General features: G+C 38.4%; 4 protein-coding genes across 8 annotated transcripts; 3 read left to right on the top strand and 1 right to left on the bottom strand.

Annotated features, from left to right (window-relative positions):
* Positions 1 to 6,615: 6,615 nt before the first annotated feature.
* Positions 6,616 to 14,725, top strand: LOC140866496 (uncharacterized). Of its 2 annotated transcripts, XM_073271494.1 has the most exons (20): positions 6,616 to 7,045; positions 7,121 to 7,209; positions 7,342 to 7,451; positions 7,543 to 7,594; positions 7,749 to 7,837; positions 8,132 to 8,198; positions 8,302 to 8,364; positions 8,616 to 8,786; positions 8,989 to 9,082; positions 9,154 to 9,233; positions 9,349 to 9,424; positions 10,263 to 10,306; positions 10,414 to 10,481; positions 11,016 to 11,101; positions 11,189 to 11,346; positions 11,453 to 12,758; positions 12,843 to 13,129; positions 13,555 to 13,788; positions 13,870 to 14,026; positions 14,137 to 14,725. In XM_073271494.1, the coding sequence occupies exons 1-20, from the start codon at positions 6,934 to 6,936 to the stop codon at positions 14,424 to 14,426; spliced, it is 3,633 nt and encodes a 1,210-aa protein (XP_073127595.1). In that variant the 5' UTR covers positions 6,616 to 6,933; the 3' UTR covers positions 14,427 to 14,725. The 2 variants fall into 2 exon arrangements, with proteins under 2 accessions (XP_073127595.1, XP_073127596.1); XM_073271495.1 differs by lacking the exons at positions 6,616 to 7,045; positions 7,121 to 7,209 and having other exon boundaries at positions 7,376 to 7,451; positions 7,756 to 7,837.
* Positions 14,726 to 15,003: 278 nt separating this feature from the next.
* On the bottom strand, positions 15,004 to 16,206 carry LOC140866757 (protein CHLORORESPIRATORY REDUCTION 41, chloroplastic). The gene has a single exon (XM_073271794.1). It carries the CDS (start codon positions 16,159 to 16,161, stop codon positions 15,496 to 15,498), a length of 666 nt encoding a protein of 221 aa, XP_073127895.1. The 5' UTR covers positions 16,162 to 16,206; the 3' UTR covers positions 15,004 to 15,495.
* Positions 16,207 to 16,922: 716 nt separating this feature from the next.
* LOC140864255 (protein translation factor SUI1 homolog) lies at positions 16,923 to 18,906 on the top strand. Of its 4 annotated transcripts, none has more exons than XM_073268310.1 (5): positions 16,923 to 17,014; positions 17,680 to 17,764; positions 17,981 to 18,186; positions 18,268 to 18,321; positions 18,569 to 18,906. In XM_073268310.1, exons 2-5 carry the CDS (start codon positions 17,728 to 17,730, stop codon positions 18,611 to 18,613), a joined length of 342 nt encoding a protein of 113 aa, XP_073124411.1. In that variant the 5' UTR covers positions 16,923 to 17,014; positions 17,680 to 17,727; the 3' UTR covers positions 18,614 to 18,906. The 4 variants fall into 4 exon arrangements, with proteins under 4 accessions (XP_073124411.1, XP_073124412.1, XP_073124413.1 ...); XM_073268311.1 differs by having other exon boundaries at positions 16,951 to 17,014; positions 17,660 to 17,764; XM_073268312.1 differs by having other exon boundaries at positions 16,980 to 17,014; positions 17,686 to 17,764.
* Positions 18,907 to 21,020: 2,114 nt separating this feature from the next.
* Positions 21,021 to 23,061, top strand: LOC140866497 (pectinesterase-like). The gene is made up of 2 exons (XM_073271496.1): positions 21,021 to 22,139; positions 22,217 to 23,061. The coding sequence occupies exons 1-2, from the start codon at positions 21,170 to 21,172 to the stop codon at positions 22,906 to 22,908; spliced, it is 1,662 nt and encodes a 553-aa protein (XP_073127597.1). The 5' UTR covers positions 21,021 to 21,169; the 3' UTR covers positions 22,909 to 23,061.

Here is a 23,061-nt window from a genome sequence, read left to right as displayed (position 1 = left end):
CACAGCTCACCCTGTCGGTGTCTGTGATCCCCATATAATCAAAAATGGACTCAAGAGAGCGAATCCATCCCTCAGCCACCAAAGGATCGGTGGTCCCCAAAAACTCCTTAGGCCCCTTCTTCTGGAACCTCTCCGCTACGTCCTCCTCATGTGAAAGTCTGGACGTGCAGCCTGCTGCTCCAACAGAGCAGTAATCCCTGCCATCATCGTAGCACTGGCCTGCTCCAGTGCCGTCATAGGGTGCTGCGGAGGTGGCGGTGGAGGTGGATGTGACGCCCGGGGCTGGGGAGGCAGGGAGTGATCGCCGGTGCCAAGAGGTTGCACGGACAATGAGCGGCTCCTGGTAGGCTTCTAGGCGGAGGGAGACATGAATGAACCGATCCCGTGCCGGAATGAGAGGGGATTCTGAGACTGTGTAGGTATGAGACTACATAGTTGAGGAGTGCTTAAAAAGATTTCATATGTACAGCTCATATCAAGAAGGTGCATCTTCTTTTCGGAAGCTCATCACATAAGAACTTCAAAGTTAAGCGTGCTTGACTTGGGGCAATTATAGGATGGGTGACCTCCTGGGAAGTTTCTCAGGGTGCGTGTGAGTGAGGACATAAGTACGCTGAAAAGACCCGTCTTGATACAGTGGGTCGTTACAAATGGTATCAAAGCCGACCTCTCTTAGTACGGTATGGTTCGAGGACGAACCAAGCGGAAGTTGGTGGGCATGTGACGCCCGGGGCTGGGGAGGCAGGGAGTGATCGCCGGTATACCTAACCCCTAGAACTTTTTCAATTCTTTGCTTTCGTTTAATTGTGGTTATATCTGAATGCCTGTTACATGAGTTTAATTATCAGCATGTTAGAATAAGAATTTTGTTTCTTTGTGATTAGAATTAAGGATTTTAGTGTTTTAACCTTGGGAGCATAGTGGTATGAATTGTTGGGAATCTTCTGCGTGCAGGGAGAATTCTAGTTGGAGGCAACTCCACGTTTGCGTTGCTAGATTCAGGAGCCACGCATTCGTTTATCTCCCGAGATTTTATCAGACGGATAGGCATTTCACCGGAGGTTGTAGACAGTGGTTACGATGTTACCATGCCATCCGGACAGATTATCACTACCACTAGTGTCATCAGGGATCTGGCATTGGAGTTGCAGGGACACTCCATTCGAGCAGATCTAGTGGTTCTTCCATTGACTGGGTTTGACTTGATTCTGGGTATGGACTGGCTATCAGTTAATGGAACTTCGATTGATTTCCGACGTAGGACAGTGTCAGTGAAGCCAGCAGGAGGTGAGATGTTTACTTTCTTTGCATCTCAGTCTAGCAGTATTCCTCAGATGATATCACTTGTTCGTGCGAGGAAACTGTTGCGCAATGGATGTCAGGGTTTTCTTGCTAGTGTGGTCACTACCTCAGACGTTTCTAGCAGATCTTTATCAGATATAGAGGTGGTACGTGACTATCCAGATGTTTTTTCTGACGATGTTGCAGGAGTTCCACCAGTGAGGGAGGTGGAGTTCAGTATTGAGTTGTTGCCGGATACTGTGCCTATCTCTAAGGCACCGTATCGACTTGCTCCTACAGAGATGAGAGAGTTGAAGGAGCAGATTCAGGAGCTGTTGGAGAAGGGCTTTGTTCGTCCTAGCTTTTCTCCATGGGGAGCTCCAGTGTTGTTTGTGAAGAAGAAGGACGGCAGCATGAGATTGTGCATTGACTACCGAGAGCTCAACAGAGTCACAGTGAAGAATAAGTATCCGCTACCGAGGATAGAGGATTTATTTGATCAGTTGCAGGGAGCTTCGGTATTCTTCAAGATCGATCTGCGATCTGGTTACCATCAGCTGAGAGTCAGAGATTCAGACGTGTCTAAGACTGCCTTTAGGACACGATATGGGCACTATGAGTTCTTGGTGATGCCCTTTGGGTTGACCAATGCTCCAGCAGTTTTTATGGATCTCATGCATCGTGTCTTCCAGCCGTATCTAGATCAGTTTGTCATTGTATTCATTGATGACATATTGATCTACTCGAGGAGCATTGAGGAGCATACACAGCATTTGCATACAGCCTTGCAGACTTTGAGGGAGCATCGACTGTTTGCAAAGTTCAGTAAGTGTGAGTTTTGGTTGGAGCAGGTGGCGTTTCTAGGCCACATTATTTCTAGGGATGGGATTGCAGTGGATCAGTCCAAGGTGCAGGCAGTGATGGATTGGAGGATTCCAAAGAATGCTTCGGAGATTCGTAGCTTCTTGGGTTTAGCAGGATACTATAGGAAGTTCATCAAGGGTTTTTTCTCTATTGCAGTACCCTTGACTTCCTTGACCAAGAAGAACGCGAAGTATAGTTGGAGTCCAGATTGTCAGAGGAGCTTTGATCAGCTGAAGGATGCACTTACTTCAGCACCGGTGTTAGCTATGACAGTGCCACATGAGGAGTTAGTGGTGTACACCGACGCGTCCAAGCTTGGTTTGGGCGCAGTACTTATGCAGAGTGGCAGAGTTATCGCATATGCGTCGCGACAGTTGAAGATTCATGAGCAGAACTATCCGACGCATGATTTGGAGCTTGCAGCAGTGGTATTTGCGTTGAAAATCTGGAGGCACTATCTTTACGGCGAGAAGTGCAAGATTTTCACCGATCACAAGAGTCTCAAGTACTTCTTCACCCAGAAGGAGTTGAACATGAGGCAGCGCAGATGGCTTGAGCTTGTTAAGGACTATGACTGTGACATTAGCTACCATCCGGGTAAAGCTAATGTAGTGGCAGATGCTTTGAGTCGGAAGTCGTCAGTGGTATCATGTTTGACTGTACAGTTACCACTACAGACCGAGATTCAGAGATTTGGTTTGGAGTGCTATCCGAGCGACCATGCACCGAGCTTGTCAGTGTTGACGGTGCAGCCAGTTTTGCGAGATCGGATTAGAGAGGGACAGTCCGCTGATGAGGAGCTACAGCGTTGGAGACAGAGAGATGAGGCTAGAGGAAATCTCTTATATACAGTGGAGGATGGCATCGTTCAGTACCGTGGGAGGATGTGGGTACCGAACGTTGATCAGTTGAGAGCCGAGATTCTAGCAGAGGCTCATGCATCTCCGTACTCCATTCACCCCGGAAGTACGAAGATGTACCGAGACTTGCAGTTATTGTATTGGTGGCCTGGGATGAAGAGTGACATCGGGAGAGTGGTGTCAGAGTGCTTGACTTGTCAGCAAGTCAAAGCAGAGCATCAGCGTCCAGCAGGACTTCTTAGACCTCTCCCTATTCCGGAATGGAAGTGGGAGAATATTACGATGGACTTTGTGGTTGGCTTACCGAGGAGTACCAGAGGGTGTACAGCGATTTGGGTGATTGTGGATAGACTCACCAAGTCAGCTCATTTCTTGCCGGTAAGGACTACTTACACTTTGACACAGTATGCAGAGCTTTACATCAGAGAGATTGTTAGACTGCATGGCATACCAGTGTCTATCGTGTCAGACAGAGATCCGAGATTCACATCTGCGTTTTTTAGCTAGTAGTCTCATATGATTCTAGATCTGTAGCATACGCACTCATTCCGGCTAAAAACTAACTAAACTGCCCTTAAATAATTTTTATGAACTCTTTTATCACACTTTATTGAAAATTAAAAACATTAATGCATTAACTTATATTTTCAATTAAATTTATTTATAAAATCACTTTTATTACTTTAAATATTAAATTTTATTTTAAAAATAATTAAACTTATTACTTAATTTAATGTTATAATACAATTTACTATTAAAATATATTTAGCATATGACAAATATTAAGATAAAATAATTATATATAATTTTTATAGTTATTTAACTAAAATTTGATTATTTTATTCAATTAAATATAAAATTATAAAAAAAATTAATTTAGTTATTTATATAAGCAGTTGTATTTTTGTTATTTTTTAGCTGAAAGGGGTGTATATGTTACAGTTTTGAATCACAGAGTGTTATTAGCTCAAAAAAATTTCATAGGAGATCATCAGCAAATCCGAAATTTCACATGAGTGATATATACAATTTTCTCTAAATAAATCAAAATAGTTATCTCTTGCTTAATTTATTAAATAATATTCATGATGTGAATGATGAGACATTAGTTGATTACAAGTATTTATTTCAATAAACTTGGGACTCAAGTTCTATAGATTTATAATTCAAAATTTATTGTCCATATATATTAATTTATCATTTTATATCATATACACTTAATCATTTCGTTTCACGCACGAGTCGAATAGTTAATATAAAATTAACGTTGGAAGTTGGAACAACACTTACAATAAATATATATATAAAAAGATATTTCGTTGTACCAAAATCCCATAGTTAAATTAAACAGGCACAAATAGTCCATTCATATCGATACATTAGATTATTTTTATATATGCCTTTGTCCCAACCAATTGCTCGATGCAATGTACGAACCAACGTAACGTCAACCTTAATTATGATATATGTATTGAAACTGATTATTTAAATGCTAATCAAAGGGAATTAATTAATTAATTACTGAGCTGTAATTGTGATAGTAGTAAAAATCTGATACTTATGGCCTAGTTTTACTCCTGTCCTCCATTTTCAAACTACAATTTAAATAAATCCTTAGTTATTTTGTGAAAATTCCAACATTTCTAACTTTAGGATAGGAATTAGCTAGGCATCTTGGCATATATCTACTCTGATTGACTTTCGAGATGTAATCAATAAAGTTGGGGACAATAATGTAAGCTAAATTTGCTTTTATTTGTTTAGTATTGGTATTTTATTATATTATCTTTGTATTATTTTTAAATGATCATACCTCGTGTCAATATTTTAAATTTTGTCAAAACATTCCCATTACGTGCATGATTTTACCTATTAATAATTGATCACTGTGGAATGGTAATTCCTGATCCACTCATTTCAATTGCATTTTTTAAAATAATAAATAAAGATAAAGAAGAAAAAGTAGCCTATCACAAAAAAAAATACGATGAATTTTTTTTTTGTAAAATTCTTATTAATTTGGCTATACGAATTCATGAATCTATTTTTAATAAATCTCTTATTCAATTAAATAATAATAATTGTCTTTGAGGAGATCGTGTTCAAATTGATAAAATATGTGAGTTTTCGTTCATGATTAGAAGTTTGATTATTCTTACCAACACTTTATTAGGCGAGTCTATTGTACGATGTTTACTTAAAACAATTTATATCTAACTAGCATAATTTACATGCATTGCATTATTCCACATATTACGAAATACTCATAAAAAAATAATAGTTGTGAATTCCACCGTCTTAAAAAAACAAAAATAAAAACAATCGATCATTTGAGTGATGGTGTGGTTAATCGTTGTTTTATACCTAAAAATGACACAAGGACATTAAATCTAAATACTATTTTAAACATAATTTTTTATCTTTACAAATTATAAAAATTCATGGGCAAAATAATCTCAATTTAATAGTATAAAAACTAAATCGTCTTACGATCTAATTTTATGATATCAATCTTTTATCGGACTCAACACATAAAAAAATATTAAGTTTCATGTTAAAAGTATTATTTTCGCTATAAGTATAAACCAAATCGATCCGTACAATGAATATATAAACTGTGAGACCATCTTACAAAAAACATACTCATGACTTAATAAAAACTCAGGTCGATTAAATGCTATACGATTTACACATGCTGATTAATTGCATGGATATGTTAATTTGTTAGTTTCATGATATGTTATTATGTTTTCCTCATCTGTATATGTTTTCGTTATATAACAAGTTTTTAATTTGAAAATGAACATTCAATTTAGAAAATTTTTAAAACGGACATTTTTTGGATTAAAATGTGTATATATATTTAGTTATTTACAAAACATATATTAAGAGAACATGAACAAATACTTTTGTCCTCAATTTTTTTTATAAATGACACACTTTATAGATGTTACGTTTTTTGTAAAATTATTTTAAATTCAATTAAATTACTCATATATTTAAACTTGCATATTTTTTTTTTGGGTTTCTTTACGATCTAATGGTTTATGGCTATATTTGGCTGAAATTTAATATAATTTACGCATATGATAAATAAGGAAGATATTTGAACATTGTATTATGGAAAGATATGCGCCCATTGTGGTTAATGTAACTAAGTATTAAACTCCCATAAAGAGGAGCCGATTTCTATTTTTGTGTGAATTGTTGCTCTCAAGTCCCATAAGCTCTTATCCAACATTGCACGCACACAACGCAAATCATATGACTCATGAACTAACTTGTCGATGTCTCATTTACGATTGCAATTTGGTTTAACATTTTTTTTTTCTTCAGATTCGTCCTAAGTTAGGATTTTATGTTTTTAATAATATGAAAAGAAAAAGTATTTGAACAGCATAAACATCACTAGGATTCAATCTCCCATATCAATTTTCTAAAACGAATCTTTTACTTCAGTTGTCATTAAAAAAATATTAATTTTTTATATCACTTCAAATGTTGAACCGACAAATATACGCCTCGGCCGGACAACTGTTACCCGTTTATGAAGTCCTAGATCTGAATCACGGTAGACGCATATTATCCTCTACATTCACACTAACCTGCACCTGTTTCTCTACACCAATCTCGTCTCAGAATAACATCACCACCACAAATGGCTGCACGCCAGGCGTGAAAGTTTTCTAGACCTGGCCCATAGAATCTCGTGCACGTGACAGGAGTTTCCATTACCCTCCAATAAACAAGTGCAACCCAGATCGCACGTGCCAACCAAATCAGAATGTTCATCACCTGAGTTTCTCTTGTGCCACCATTTGCTGGTTTCTTTGATCCCAGCGAACATCGCCGCTTCAGAGACTTGGAATTTCTGGGGCCGCCGCTAAAGTTTTATTGGGCCGGTTGATCTATTCGATTTTCATCTGAGATGGAATCGATATTGGCCAGAGCTTTGGAATATACTCTTAAGTATTGGCTGAAGTCATTCAGCAGAGATCAGTTCAAGTTGCAGGGACGCGCCGTGCAGCTCTCTAATTTAGGTGAATTTACTCACACTTGGTTAAAGATTTGATTTCGATGTGAGGGTTCGGCTGATTTGGGCGTGTTTGTTGTAGACATTAATGGAGACGCATTGCATGCGAGTATTGGATTACCGCCCGCGCTGAATGTCACTACCGCTAAAGTTGGAAAATTGGAGATTATTGTCAGTAACTTCTTACGAATCGATGCCACACTATTTTTTTTAGCATTATAACTTGGGATGGTATAATTGTTAGCATTATAATATAGTGTTGAGTATTTGTGAATATTATAACATGGTTGTTTGATGTTGAAGCTGCCTTCGGTGAGCAATGTACAAGTAGAACCAATTGTGGTACAAATTGACAGGCTTGACCTGGTTTTGGAGGAAAATGACGACGATATAGATGCATCTAGGGGCTCAAGGTACGTGATAGGAGTAAGAAACTTCATTTGGTCATTCATTGTTTTAGTGGGATAGCATAGCTTCACGTTGTAATTTTTGATCTTCACACAGTGCTGCATCCATCAGTGCTTCAAGGGGTAGTGGATATGGATTTGCTGACAAGGTTAATTTATGCGTTATGTTGAATGGTTATATACTTTTGCTTTACCATGTTCTTAGTAATTGATATCGGTGTTGCTTGTGCATTGCCTTGTTCTCTAGAACTTCAAACAGTTTTACACCAATGGCCATATGTTTTTATTTTTTATGTTTGTCAGATTGCAGATGGAATGACACTGGAAGTGCGGACTGTGAATCTCTTACTCGAAACTCATGGTGGTGCTCGACAAAGAGGGGGAGCAACTTGGTAAAACTTTTGCTACCTTTCTAATAAGCTAATCTTTTAATTCTTCAGTGGGGAGCAAACTCTTGAATAAGAGTTAAATCTACTAAACAATGGCATTAATCGGAAAAAAGATTGAAAGTCACTGAACATTTAATCATTATGGACTTTTGTATTTTCCATTTTTCCCGTTTAAGAGGCAATAAAATATCAAGAATTTAGGGTGAAGACAGATAAAATAATCTGGATGATAAATGGTTTCACAAACCATTTCTTTTTTAATCACTTTGTTTCCTAATGCTTTCCCCCAATCTATAGGGCATCACCTATGGCTTCAATCACCATTCGCAATCTTCTGCTATATACAACAAATGAACACTGGGAGGTTATGATCTGAACTTCTTATAGAGTTATATTTTTATACATGTAACTTTAGGTGCATTTGTATTTGATAACTCTGTTAATCATTCAAACATCATCTCTAACAGGTTGTAAATCTTAAGGAGGCACGAGACTTTTCAAGTGACAAGAAGTTCATATATGTGTTCAAAGTAAGCACGACCATTTATGTATTTTAGATTTTGTTTTTCTTGTTCCTTGTATGCACATTAAAAAACATGTAAGATTAGTTAAAAAGAGCGAACAATCTTTTTTTTTGGGGCCTATTTTCAGCTTTTTGCCTTAATTGCTTCCCTCATTAGCTATTGCCCACTCTGATAAAAGACCTGTCTCTATTTTGAAACAGCATGGTTGTTTGCACCTTATAATATGCGAGAACTAATGTTCTATTTTTGGTTCACAGAAACTTGAATGGGGACATTTATCTATTGACCTCCTGCCTCATCCAGATATGTTCTCGGACGCACAATTTTCAAACTCCATGGACGAGTCCAATAGGAAGGATGAAGATGGTGCAAAACGAGTATTCTTTGGTGGAGAGCGATTTATTGAGGGCATCTCTGGAGAGGCTCATGTATGCATATTTAAACATTTCAGTTGATCTCGAAGAAATTCACCTTTTATGGGAAATGAGATTTTGATGTTGAATTTATCATATAGGAAGCACTATCATGTTCTTTTTGCGTTAACATCTGATATACATGTCGGAATTTCAATGAGCGGAATTATATTCTTCAAGAAAAATCTCACTCTCTTAGCTTAATGGTTATTTTCAGATTACAATACAAAGGACGGAACTCAATAGTCCACTAGGGCTTGAAGTCCAACTGCATATTACAGAAGCGGTCTGCCCTTCCTTAAGCGAGCCAGGCAAGTGTTGGAGTTTTATGTTCCTTTTGTGCATCCCCAACTGTCTTTTTTATGTAACTCAACATTAGCAGGATTACGAGCTCTTCTCCGTTTCTTTACTGGACTTTATGCTTGTTTAAATAGAGGAGACGTGGATCCAACCGCGCAGCAAGTATGAATTTTTATCACTTTTTCTCTTTTCAGAATTTTTTTGATAAAAAGCATGTTGATGATACTGTGGGGATCAACCATTTTGAGGTTTTGAGCTGTATACTCTCTCTTGGCAGCGGACTGCAGAAGCAGCTGGACGTTCTTTGGTCTCGATGATTGTGGATCACATATTTCTATGCATAAAAGATGCTGGTTAGTTTTTCTGCTGTGCAAGTGCAAGGCATACCTTTGCAATCATTTTCTTGTGGTTCATCTTCCAACTGCATTCTGCCATGTAAGGCATATCTCTGCAATGATTTTCTTGTGGTTAAAGCTGTCAAATGGGCCGGTCCGCCAACTTGACGGGTTGAGGGTTACGCGGGCTAACTTGCCCAAAAACTTTTTTAAAAAATCATTATTTTTTTTTTGAAAAAATCATACATGAATTATTATAAATGATTGATGTATTTCAAAATTAATCAACTAACCATATATAAATCATAATTAATAATATAAATAGATATTTCAAAACTCATCAATCATACATTAAATGTTATAATAATATAGCTCTTTAAAATTTCATCAAATATAATAACCAAATAACATAAATAATTCAAAATTTATCAACCATCCATAAATCATTTCAAAACTCATTAACCATACATGAACCACTGAAATAATATAATAAAAGAATGTAAAAAAAAAAAAAAAACTGGTAGGTCAACCCGCCCCGCCCACGGTCCAAACGGGCTGGCCCTTCTAGGTCCGCCTTCAAATGGGCTTTTAAATTAATTAGCCAACCCGCTTATTTTTCATGGCGAGACGGGTTGGCCCCTTTTGACTACTCTAAGTGGTTCACCTTCCAAATGAAGCATCCAGTGTTTTCCGCTCTCCACCAGTTGGTGCAACACAAAAATTTTAAATTACGTAGCAATTTAAGCTCTAGGTTTCGATCGACCCACTAGCAGGGTAAATTGTCACTGCCGACAATTTTTTGGTCTAAAGACGTATTTCTCTAAGTTTTGGTCTAACAAGTTTGTTTGTCTTACAGAGTTCCAGCTGGAACTTTTGATGCAGTCACTGTTTTTTTCTCGGGTATTGTCTTGTGGAACTTGAAAGATGTTTAAGTGTAAAAATTGATTTTCTTATGTTACGGTTTACTTGCTTGGACCAGATACTGAAGGCTTTTTTTCTTCTCGCAGGCAAGTGTTTCTGATGGAGAAGATGCCAAGTACTTGACTCGAGTTATGATTGGTGGCTTGTTTTTGAGGTTAGTTGAACCTATGTATCACATAGCTCAGGTGCAACAGATGTGTGATGAAACATATAATAGAATTTATAGATCACAAACCACAATGATATGTTCAGTCAGAAAATCATAATGAAAGAAGCAGCCACCTTGATACTCTGTTGAGTAAATAATTTTCGTGGTTGTTGGACTCCCATGCTATTTCATGTCATTTGATTAGAATCTAACGTAATCATCTTAATTGACACCATGCAATCCAATTAATCTAAGCCATATATGCTTTTAGTGCTTTGTTTAAACAAAATAGATTTTATTTGCTTCATAATGTAATTTTCTCAAGTAACATGTTATTTTAACTCATCCATATGCTGTTGCCATTATCAATGGTTTTATGAGAAACACAATTGATCGTATTTGTGGCTCAGAGAGGCTTTCTGGATGAGATTTTGTACAGAAGTCCATTCACTTACTTGAATGATATAATTTTTACTACTTATGGCATTTATAATGTTATTCATACTATTGAGTTCTTATACATGGCTAAATAAAATGCAGAGACACTTTTGCACGACCTCCATGCGCCTTAGTACAACCGTCCATGGAAACTGCTTCAGTTGATGAGTCACATATTCCAGACTTTGGTATACTCTGTTTTTTCATAATCGTTTTGGAATTTTGGCGTATCTGTTTATGTTTTTTCAAAAGTTATTCCGCCGCTGTCTATGCAGGTAAAAATTTCTGTCCTCCAATATATCCTCTGGGAGACCAGCCGTGGCAATTGAATCGTGAAGGGCCTCTGATAAGCCTCCACTGTCTTCAGCTCTTGCCCTCCCCAAGTCCTCCAATATTTGCTTCAAGAACGGTTATTGACTGCCAACCACTAATTGTAAGTATCCACCTTACCCTTTCTTTTCCTTCATGTGCATATTAACTCACAGAACTTCATTTATTCTGATCTCAATTTAATTCATACCTCTCACCCGTATAATCAGATCCATCTTCAGGAAGAATCCTGTCTTAGGATATTGTCGTTTTTGGCTGATGGAATTGTTGCTAATCATGGAGCTGTGCTGCCAGATTTTTCAATCAAATCCCTTGTGTTTAATCTCAAAGGTTTAGACATCATGGTTCCACTGGAAATAAGAAAACCAGAATACACCTCTAGAATTTGTATAACACCTTTTGAGAGATCATTTACCGGTGCAAGGCTTCATATTCAAGATTTGATGCTTTCCGAGTCACCTTCCCTTAAACCGAGGTTACTAAACCTTGAGAGAGATCCAGCATGCTTTTGTCTTTGGAAAGGTCAACCAGTGGATGCCAGCCAGAGGAAATTGACTGCTTCAGCTTCTTTGATTTGTTTGGCTTTGGAGACTGAGAACAGCTCAACTGGAAAGGACAACTCTCTTCTGGAGTCTCCGGATTTATGGAGATGCCTTGAGATGAAAGATGTTTGTCTTGAGGTAGCTATGGTGACTGCAGATGGAAGCCCTTTAACAAATGTCCCACCTCCAGGTGGGGTTGTCAGAGTAGGGGTTGCATGCCAACAATATTCATCAAACTCTTCAGTAGAGGAACTATTTTTTGTTCTAGATCTCTATGCATATTTTGGTAGGGTTTGCGAAAAGATAGCTCTGGTAGGGAAAAACCAAAAGTCAAATGGGACAAGAAATGACTCTTTGGGTGGAACTATGATGGAGAAGGTTCCTGGTGATACTGCCGTAACTCTAGCTGTTGAGGAACTTCAGCTAAGATTTTTGGAATCTTCTTGTGACATTCCTGGCAAACCCTTGGTTCATTTTACGGGAAAAAATCTATCCATCAAAGTTGGTCATAGAACATTGGGTGGTGCTAGAGCAATATCATCTACTTTACAGTGGGATAGTGTCGAGGTGGAATGTGCAGGCATTGTGAATAACTCGAGACATCAGAATGGCTCCAATTCAACCTCAGATTTTATTCATCTCGATGAAAATGAATACCATAAGTTAAGAGCTGTCTTTTGGGTTCAAAAGAGTACCTCACCTTTTCTGCATATACACATGGTCCATGTGATTCCGTATAGTGCTCAAGATATCGAGTGTCATTCTTTGAATATCTCTGCGTGTGTAGCTGGTGTCCGCCTTGGTGGGGGAATGAATTATACTGAATCTTTGCTTCATAGGTTCGGAATTCTTGGGCCAGATGGTGGACCAGGGGAGGATCTTACTAGAGGACTAGAGAAATTATCCACTGGACCTCTTTCAAAGCTTTTCAAAACATCACCTCTCATAATGGATGGGCGTGGAGAGAGCATGAGTAAGCCACCATTACGTATCAGTTTCTTTTTCTTCTGTTATTCATCTTCAAATTAATTTCTCTTTATTTGGTTTCCTCTATTAGGTTCTAATTCAGAAGATGGAAATGACAGTAGCCTTCTTCAGTTGGGTGCGCCTGATGACGTGGATGTATCAATACAGTTGAAAGATTGGTTGTTTGCGCTTGAAGGTTTGCAAGAGATGGGCAATAGGAGGTCTTACTGTGATTCTGAAAATTCTTTCAGAGAAGAAAGGAGCTGGCATGCAACATTTCAGAGTTTGCATGCCAAAGGAAAAAGTAGTCCAAAGCACGGACTAGTTGGAAATGGAAAACCAAGTGCGAAGCATAAATATCCAATCGAGTCAATCACTGTGAGCGCCTTTCCCTTTTCGTAGGGCTATCCGTGCTGACATTTATGTGCTTTTTTATAGCTTATAATTAAGATCTCGACAGCGAATTTTGATTTCGAGTGTCTAGTGAATTCTGCTTGGTGATATTGAGATACCTGGTCAACACACTTATTCATCCATCTGTTATGATTGCAAATCAATCATATGTCTTGATAGTTGCAAGTGCTTTTAGATTTTGCAGGGGAAAAAACCTTTATTAATTTGAAAAGTATTTTATGGGGATTAGGATACATACATCTATTGCTTCGGCCTCGGTGTATGGGTTTTATATTTTCGAGACAAAAATATAACCTAAATGATGGAAATAATTGTGATTTGTCACTGTATATCTCTTTAACAAATGCATCACGAGTCATCTCATGTACCACCATTTAAAATGCTTACAGGTTGGCATGGAAGGCTTGCAAATCTTAAAGCCTGTGGCTTTGCAAGGGATCATCTTGAATGGGATTCCTGAAAAAGGTATCTTGCAGAATGGTTTAACTGAAAGAGAAAAGCAAACTTATGGCAACCGTGGTGTCAATATGGAAGTTGAATTGATGGCTTCTGAAGATGGCGATGCTGTTGAGTCAATGGCCAAGTGGATGGTGGAAAGCTTGAAATTCTCGGTGAAAGAACCGGTAAAGAGAATTTGAAATCAATGGGTTGTATCAATTTTTTTGTAATTCTAATTAATATGGAGAAACTATTCGACTTTGTAGATTGAGGCCGTGGTGACAAAGGATGAGCTGCAATACTTGGTTCTCCTGTGCAAGTCTGAGGTTGATTCTATGGGTAGAATAGCTGCTGGAATCCTGCGTATTCTCAAATTAGAAGGATCCATAGGCTCTGCCGCTATGAGCCAATTAAGTAGCTTGGGTAATCCAAGACAACATAGCTGGAACTCTAAACCAGTTCTGAGCCATTTTCTTTTACAGCGCCTGCATAGTCAAGGTTTCTGATTTTTCCTTTTGTCTCCTGATATGCAGGAAGCAAGAATTTTGATGGCATTTTTACTCCTGAGAAGTCGAGCGGAGTCAGTAGCCCTAGCAATTTTGGGCTCGGTCCGTCCTGTAATTTCATCCAAGAAAGCCGTGGTTCTGGCTTGGAGTCAACAATGGCTTCTCTTGAGGATTCACATTCAAAATGTGCTGCCCTTGCTGCTGAATTATTAGATAGGTCGGATTCCTCCGCTGAATACAATGGTGACATCAAGGAACTAAAGCAGAATCTTGAAAGCATGCAGAAATTACTCGAGCAACTAAGAACTCAGCTTTAGTTATTTTATACGTATATTATATACATATACATATTGGGACAACGCATCCCTTTGCAATTCTTTATTGTACATAGTATACGTGCACATGCATATAGTGTTTGAACATTTTGTGGCTACATAAAATGTTAGATAGGCGAGATTGTTTTGTATTCACGAGGAAATTTTGAATTGCCAGTGATGACTGATGATTGAGGCATGAAGTTTTGACCAGCAAATGTACGGATTCCAGTTACCGTCATTACTTCATTGACGTCTTATTTCATGAACCAAATCTGTATCTAATGCACACGTATTCATCTATTATATGTCAAACGACAAGGTACTTCAATGATCAAGTTTGAGCTCCCAAAATATAATTTTTTTTGAAAAATTTTCTTACTTGCACATAAAATCTTCTTGCTTTTTTTTTTTTTTGAATGAAAATCTTCTTGCTGTTGATACTTGTGTTTGGGCTATTTTATTTTCGCACTAAATTTCAAGAAATTGTTATATTTAAACTTGGAGAGCAATAAATACCTCGTTATTATTATATTTGAAAGATGAATATTGACATCACATCAGGACATAAATTCATTCACACGAATAAAATCGACCAAATTACCAACAATTTTGATTATTTGTGTTCCTAAAAACAATGGGTTAATGTGTAAAGTACGGTAATGTCGATGCTGACATGTGAGTAACGGTCCGTTTTTTTATGCAATGAACATTTTGCTTGTCTTAAATTGAGGTCGTTGGATACCGTTGCTGACATGTGAATAACGGTCCGTTTTCTTATGCAATGAACATTTCGCTTGTCTTAAATCAAGGTCGTTGGATACCCCGTTGATCAACACCCAATGAGATAGCATCAACACAATCGTAATGTAACCACCATTTGACATTAGATTTCACACCGAATGGGACGACACAATCGTAAAGTAACCACCGTTTGGCATTAGATTTCATTCGATCTTCTGTGTTTGTATAAAGCTTAAACTATTGTCGATTGATGTTTTTTTTCTTCTGCCATGGTAAAAGCTTAATGCATTTTGATGATCTTCACCATATATCCTACAAGCAAGAAAGCTCAAAAGGAATTGGCAACAAGAATTGCCTGTCTGCAGCGTGCCTTAGCCTGTTGAATCCTCTCATTCAAGGTCTCCTCCTTAACAGCAGCTTTTACCATCGCCAAGTCCATTTCCATCAGCTTCAAAACCCTGCACAATTCCGTCACCATTCGCTCCTCCACCTTCCCTTCATCCACCAGCACTTCCGCTTCTTCTCTAGCTCTCTCCGCCACTATTTCCCCAACTTTAACCAACAGCGCGGCGGAGCCATACTCTCTCTCCATCAGCTCCACCAGTTTCTCCAGAAAGTCCATTATCACGTACCCTTTTGGCTTCTCCAGCGGAATGGGTTTGGTTCTCTTCCACCCTATCTCGAAGTTGGGAGGCTCGGGTTTCACCAGCCCCCCTCTTGACTGCCTGTCCCGTATTATCTCCGATCGCCTACGCTTTTCGATGGGGAACTGTGCTGAATCGATGCCGGTTTCAGGGCCTGGATTTGGGAACCGATCATCAGGTTCAGGGCCAGTGGAGTCGGAGAGGCTTGTGAAATTTGTTGATGGAGTGTTGGAATTTGACGAGCAATGGATGGGAAATTGGTGGAGGAGACGTATGGGTCTCTGAGGATTTAGCTTGGGATGTGCAAGACTGGTGTGGTGATGGAGAAATTGGAGGAGACTGCTAGCCATTCTCAAGTACCAACTAGCAAGTGCTGCTAAATCAGAGATAAGGTTACTTCACCTTCTCTTGGATGATTGAAATCCATGACAAAATATTATGCAAAACGATTTTTTTTTTCTTTTGAGAGTCAAAACGAAATCTTTTGTTTTGTTTCATATTATATTTTTCTTTTACACTGATACATATGGAATAACATTTCAATTGTGCAATAAATTTTGAATATTATCTCTTCTATTTTATAATAGTTGAGATCCACACAGTAACGATTACTCTGAGAATCCGGTTTTACATTCTCATTTCATTTCTATTCATTTCTATCCATTATCACACTAAATCTCACACACTTCACCCACAAAAAAATACATATAAAAATAACTTTTATTTTACACACGCATAAAACGTGTGCATTTTTTATTAGTATATATTACATATTTATGTAGAACAACTATGGCACACAAATCAAAATAGAGCCCGAAATTCTTCTACATAGCCTTAATGTAAAATGGAAAAGTCTAAAATTTTGATTTGTTCATAGAATCCTTCAAAATAGTGTGAAAATATTTTCATATGTATCATGGACCATTTTATTGTTGCCCATGTTTGCGAATGAAGAAAATTGAAAGCCCAATACTTTCATGTTTTGGGCTACATATGTATCATGGACCATTTTATTGTTGCCCATTTGCGCAACGCAACCCAAGGAGCCCGGGAAACTCGCTCTAGATTATATTATATTATTATATTTATTATTGCCACGTATGCTTTGGGGGGGCGAAGCAAAATATTTATATAAACTCATTTATGACCTCCCTTCGGTAATCATCGGTTCGGCCTTCTTCGAATCCCTAATTTCCTGGTCAGGTGATCTCTCGATTCCTTCTGTATCCCGATTTGGGATCGATCCTTGTAGATCTGTTTGATTAAATCGGAGATTTGGAGATTCCTATTCAATTTTTTTTTTCACCTCGCATCAATTATGGTGTATGTAAAGATGAAATTTTTTCTTCCGTTCTTTGATTTACCTGGATTAATTAAATTGATCACGCTCTATTTACTTTTATTGTGGCGATTGTTGATTGGATTTATTCATATGTATCACTTTTATACGTGATTCTAAAGGACATGTTCACTGTTTTTATGCGCTAATTCTTTCTAGATTTCACAGTTGGGCAGCTACCTCTTCGGCCCCGTTAATTTCGCCCCTTGTTTAGTCTCCTATTCTAATGAATCGGGTACTTAGAAAGTAAAAACTCTGTTAAAAGTTTGGGCTACTCTTTCACGTCTCTCATTAGTGGGTTTTGAAGGGCTTGGTGACATAATCGATCTAGCAATTTCGCTAAAGCTAACAATTATATATTTTCCTATCATCTGCATAATTCACTCTGAAACACGGCATCAGTATTATGTATGTATGTATTTATTTATTTCTTCAATGCGTTGCTGACTTTCATTTCCCATTATCTTAATTTCTATGTGAGATAATTTTGTTGACTAAACTTTAATCAGGTCTGATAATTCGAATCCAGTTTCAGGAAATTCTGTTCACTCGTTTATCATTACATCTACCAAGTTTCATGTCTGATATCGACGTCCAGACTCCTACTGCTTTTGGTATGCTTCTTTACTACTCCTTTTTGTTTGTTGATGCTATTATAGTTTTCAGTGATGATTTGAAAAATGGAATTTAAGTTAGTTGAGAAATAATAATTTGTGAATATTATATATCAATGAATGAAAAGTGATGCGGTTGTCTATTGCGTAGATTCAGAGAGACTAGAAATCTTTGCTTTTCGTATCTGACTGACTTGATTTTCCTATAATGATCAGATCCTTTTGCTGATGCAAATGCTGAGAATTCTGGTGCTGGGTCAAAGGACTACGTTCATGTTCGCGTACAGCAGCGGAATGGTCGGAAAAGCCTAACAACTGTGCAGGGCTTGAAGAAAGAGTTCAGCTATAACAAAATCCTGAAGGATCTCAAGAAAGAGTTTTGCTGCAATGGAACTGTTGTTCAGGACCCAGAACTAGGCCAGGTTTTGTTTATTCTAATTTTATTACTTTTCATTCTTTTTCAACCCTTTTATTTTATTCAATTAAGGGTTTTGCCTTTGAAGGTTATTCAACTCCAAGGTGACCAGCGGAAGAACGTTTCTTCCTTTCTTATTCAGGTGATCACTCATAGTTTATTCACCATTTTATCTGCTGGTATGAAAATGTGCTGGTCAAAATCATCATTTAATTGTATGAAAACTGAGCCAGGAGGTGTTAATTATTTAGCAATATAGATAGTCTGGAAAGCACTCCACTCCATGTGTAGCAAAAGAAATTATTATATGCATAGGACTATCTATTATATATATTGCTGAACCTTTGAAGCTTGTACGTCAACAATCTAATCTTTCATCTTGTAAATAGGCTGGGATTGTGAAAAAGGAGCATATCAAAATTCATGGTTTCTGAGTACTGGCCTTTGCCAGAGCGATTGTGAAAAAGGAGCATATCAAAATTCATGGTTTCTGAGTACTGGCCTTTGCCCTTCTGCTCTGGCCGTTGGATACTGCATCAGTGCTGAAGAAGTGAAGATGATATGTGCAGATATTTTAAATTAAGTCAGTTGTGTGCTACAACGTTTTCAATTTCTCTTAGTTTCCCCGTGTCATGCATGATGTTGACCTCCCGATTTTCAGTGTTAATGGATATTAATGATGACGTTCATGCTTTGAACGCAATAAATTGTCTTAAGCATTGCTTTCTATGTTTGTTTAGTGCTAATCTAAGTGAATTTTAGGAAATAAACTGAAACTAAAGGAGTTGGATGAATGGGGTGGTTGATTTGGTCTGCCGGGGTTGTCTATTTTTGTTTCAACGTTTGTTCTTTATCAATTCTGGACATGTCCAATTTTTTTTCGCAATCCTGAACTAGGAAAAGTAAAGAATTTACATCATAAACCTAATCAACACTTGGAAGTTTCATACATGATCATCTCACACAATTAATAACTCAGAGACCTTTTGGCTAAGTAATGCTCGTCTTGAATGGTACTGCAATGTGAGAAGAATTCTGTGTTTTATGGAGCCTTTTTAGTATCCAGTGCGGATTACCTTCATCTTTTCTTTTCGACAAGCATCTAGCACATTAATGGTGTTCCCTGTGAATTCGTAGGCTTGTACTACCTCAAAGATAAAGCCCTGTGCCCGTCCCCTTTATGCATGACGATGTAGGAATGTGAAATGTATATATTTTTCAATTACACTATGGGGTTTTTTCCCAGACCTCTTTTGAAAGATTTTTATGTCGTACCGTAAGGGTTATGTCAAATGCTATGTGCCAGATCCAACGGCTCTTATTTTTTGACGCGAGATGAAAAAATTGAGCCGTTGGATCTCCGTTCGGGCAGTGCGTCGGCGACAGATCCGCACCACAGATCCGGTTGCGGAATGGATTCATTCTGTTATCTGGTTTTACAGTCTACGAATCTGTCATCAAATCTTGTTTCGGTCGGCATAGATATTCTGATCCTCGAGTAATGGATGTAGATCACTACGATAATACAATAAAAAATGTAGTGTGTAATAAATTTTTTTTTTGAAGAAAGGAAATTTTGATTTAATGTGAACAATGAGCGGGTTATTCTTAGTATGAAAAACCAATAAATAAAAGAATTCCAATAAAACCAAACATGATTTTCAGATACTATCAAACACTGATCTTTATTATTATTTTTGTAAAAAAGTAACAAATAATCTCTCTTTATAACTGATATTCTGGTAAGATAACCCGGATAGCCCGGGTGGTGAGATAGCCCGGTAGAGTTTCAAACACGCGGGCGATCTCAAGGACCCAGGAAAGCTTGGAGTATTTCAGGCTCTTGTCATAGACCGAATGATTACTAATCACGTTTCAACGGTATGAGTTTTTTCTAAGATAACGGGATGTCTAAAACCACGTGGTGACCGTCCCATCACCTTAAATATTGTCAGTTAGTCCATACCGAGTAATGATTGAGGACCCGGGCTGGCGAGTATAAATACGAGGCTCGGACGCCTGGCCTAGGTAATTCTTTCAAGAATCTCTCACTTATCATTATCATTTCCGCACACACTCATTCTCTCAAATATCATAAGCCCACTCTATACATCTTAGTCTGACTTAAGCATCGGAGGGACGACGCCGAAAACTATTCCGGCTCCCCACTTACGAGTTTTCTTGTTTTTCAGCGTGTAGACTTCATCTCCAGGAAGACGAGGAACTCGCCTGCTGTTTTGCCCGGGAATTTACCCACCCCGGTACCCATTTTGTGTCAATAACAAAAAAAAAAAAAGAAAAAAAATCTATTGCAGTAGAATTTATGCTAGATTTGGGGGTAGTTTTGATTTAAGCGACTCGTGATCACGTTGAGCCTGTGATATGATTACTCCACCTACTACCATCAAAGCGGTGGGGAAGCTTTATATCTCAAACCGCGGGTAAAGTGCATGCATTATCTCCCGATAACCAATATAATAATTGTTCTTGTGACCATGCAATCGATGAGCGGATATCGTGGGGTTTGAATATATGATAAGATATGCTATAATTAAAATGTAAAATTTGTAACATTGCTGGTTTTTATTCCCCTCGAGTCGATGGCTCGCAGTTTTCGTTTGTCCTGAAAGGGACCACATCTATTATTGTACCTTACTTTGGTTACCTTTTCTGTCACTGATTGGTTATTTATTTAGATTTGCATATTTAGTGTGGATGGTGATACACACGTGCCAATATTGAGTGGCAGATGGTATTTCAATTATTCTATAATATCGTGTATTTTCCTTGTATTAGAACATTTTCTCTGTTCTGTATAGACTGTATTGGGTAAATTCGCGAACAACTGCGTTATGTCCAATTAGACATATTCCGTGCGGTTAACTTATCTGAAAAAGTATTGCCGTAAGAATTGAATTATATGTTCTCTTCCTTCGTTCAGCTATAAAGAAGCAGCTTTTGAAGCAAGTTCAATTATATATCATAGAAAAATGGCTTCAACGCGTCAACCTCTGTTAATTTCCCCCCAAAAGACCAAATTGATTACCTGTAAGTTCCTCTACTTGGCTCCAGCCATTCTTACACTACTCGTCTCGGCTGTTTTTCTTGCTCCAAATCTTGTCAAAATAATCCAAAATGACCAATCAAAAGCTTCACATATCTGCCAACGAGCTTTACATCCTGAAACCTGCCAAAATTTTGTTTCTGAACTCGTCTCCGATGGTGTTAAGCCCCAAAATACCACTTTTATCCTGCAAAAAATGCTGGTGAAGCAAGCCCGCATGATGAGAAACGCCACTTTACATGCTACAAAACTGAGAAATCAGATGAATGCTCAAACTGAACAGGGGGCTCTGGCGGACTGTCTCGAGCTACTAGACTTGTCCATCGATCTAGTTCTTGATTCGATCAAAGCTATAATGGCTCCAACTGGTATCATGTCTCGCGCTGATGCTCAAACATGGCTAAGTACAGTGCTCACTAACCATGTCACCTGCTTTGATGGGCTCAATGCTCCGTCAAGAAAACCAATGGAAGCCATTCTTGAAGACCTCATACTGAGGGCGAGGGCCTCTTTGGCAATTCTTGCAGAAGGATCAGAGCCTGATGTAGAAATGATGACACTCACTGGTGCGAGAGGAATGCTGCTGCCTTCGTGGATCAGCCCCTTTGACAGGAAATTGCTGCAGAAGTCAGCTAGTGATATAAAAGCAGATATAGTTGTAGCAAAAGATGGCTCAGGGAAATACAAGACCGTGGCAGAAGCAATTGCAGCAGCGCCCAACAAGAGCAAGACTCGTTTCGTGATCTATATCAAGACGGGAACGTACAAGGAGAATGTTACAGTGGACAAGAACAAGCAGAATCTGATGATTGTTGGAGATGGTATGAATTCAACGATCATCACAGGGGATCTCAATGTTGTTGATGGATCCACCACCTTCAACTCCGCTACTCTTGGTAAGATATCAGTACTTTTACTTGAATTCTGCCTAAAAGACTCGTCTTTTTTCACCCGCACTGTTTGTACACTGCAGCTGCAGTCGGAGAGGGATTCATACTACAAGACATATGCATCCAAAACACGGCCGGGCCGGAGAAGCACCAGGCGGTGGCTCTACGCGTCGGCGCCGATAAATCCGTGATAAACCGCTGCCGCCTCGATGCTTTCCAAGACACACTGTACGCGCATTCCCAGCGGCAATTTTACAGAGACAGCTACATAACGGGAACAGTGGACTTCATATTCGGAAACTCAGCAGTGGTGTTCCAGAAGTGCAAGCTGGCAGCCCGAAAACCCATGGCTAACCAGCAAAACATGGTCACAGCTCAGGGGAGAACAGACCCGAATCAGAGCACAGGCACTTCCATCCAAGATTGTGAAATTGTAGCCAGTAATGACCTCCAACCGGTACAAAGTTCATTTCGTAGTTACCTTGGCCGGCCATGGAAGGAGTATTCGAGGACTGTGGTGATGCAATCGAACATCAGCAGTGTTATTGATCCGGCGGGATGGGCGGAGTGGAGTGGGGATTTTGCGCTGAATACTTTGTACTACGGGGAGTATATGAATCAGGGGCCTGGCGCTGGAACCAGCAAGAGGGTGAAGTGGCCTGGGTATCATGTTCTTAATGACTCGGCGGAAGCCATGAAATTCACAGTGAAGGAATTGATCCAGGGTGGGGATTGGCTGAGTTCCACTGGTGTGGCTTACACCGAAGGACTGTAATATGTTTTTTTGGTTTTCGAGTTTGAATTGTTATATAAATTCACATGATTTTGTGTGAATTTGGTTTCACTTTCTGGAAAAAATAATATGAATCTAAATAAATTTGGTTCGAGAAGTTTATATTTTGTGTAATATATCAGAAATTGGTTATTA

Source organism: Henckelia pumila, chromosome 4, assembly GCF_033568475.1.
Source record: "Henckelia pumila isolate YLH828 chromosome 4, ASM3356847v2, whole genome shotgun sequence".
In the NCBI taxonomy this organism is placed as follows: domain Eukaryota; kingdom Viridiplantae; phylum Streptophyta; class Magnoliopsida; order Lamiales; family Gesneriaceae; genus Henckelia; species Henckelia pumila.
The sequence above is the reverse complement of the archived record's forward strand: the minus strand, read 5'-3'. Positions and strand labels throughout refer to the sequence as shown.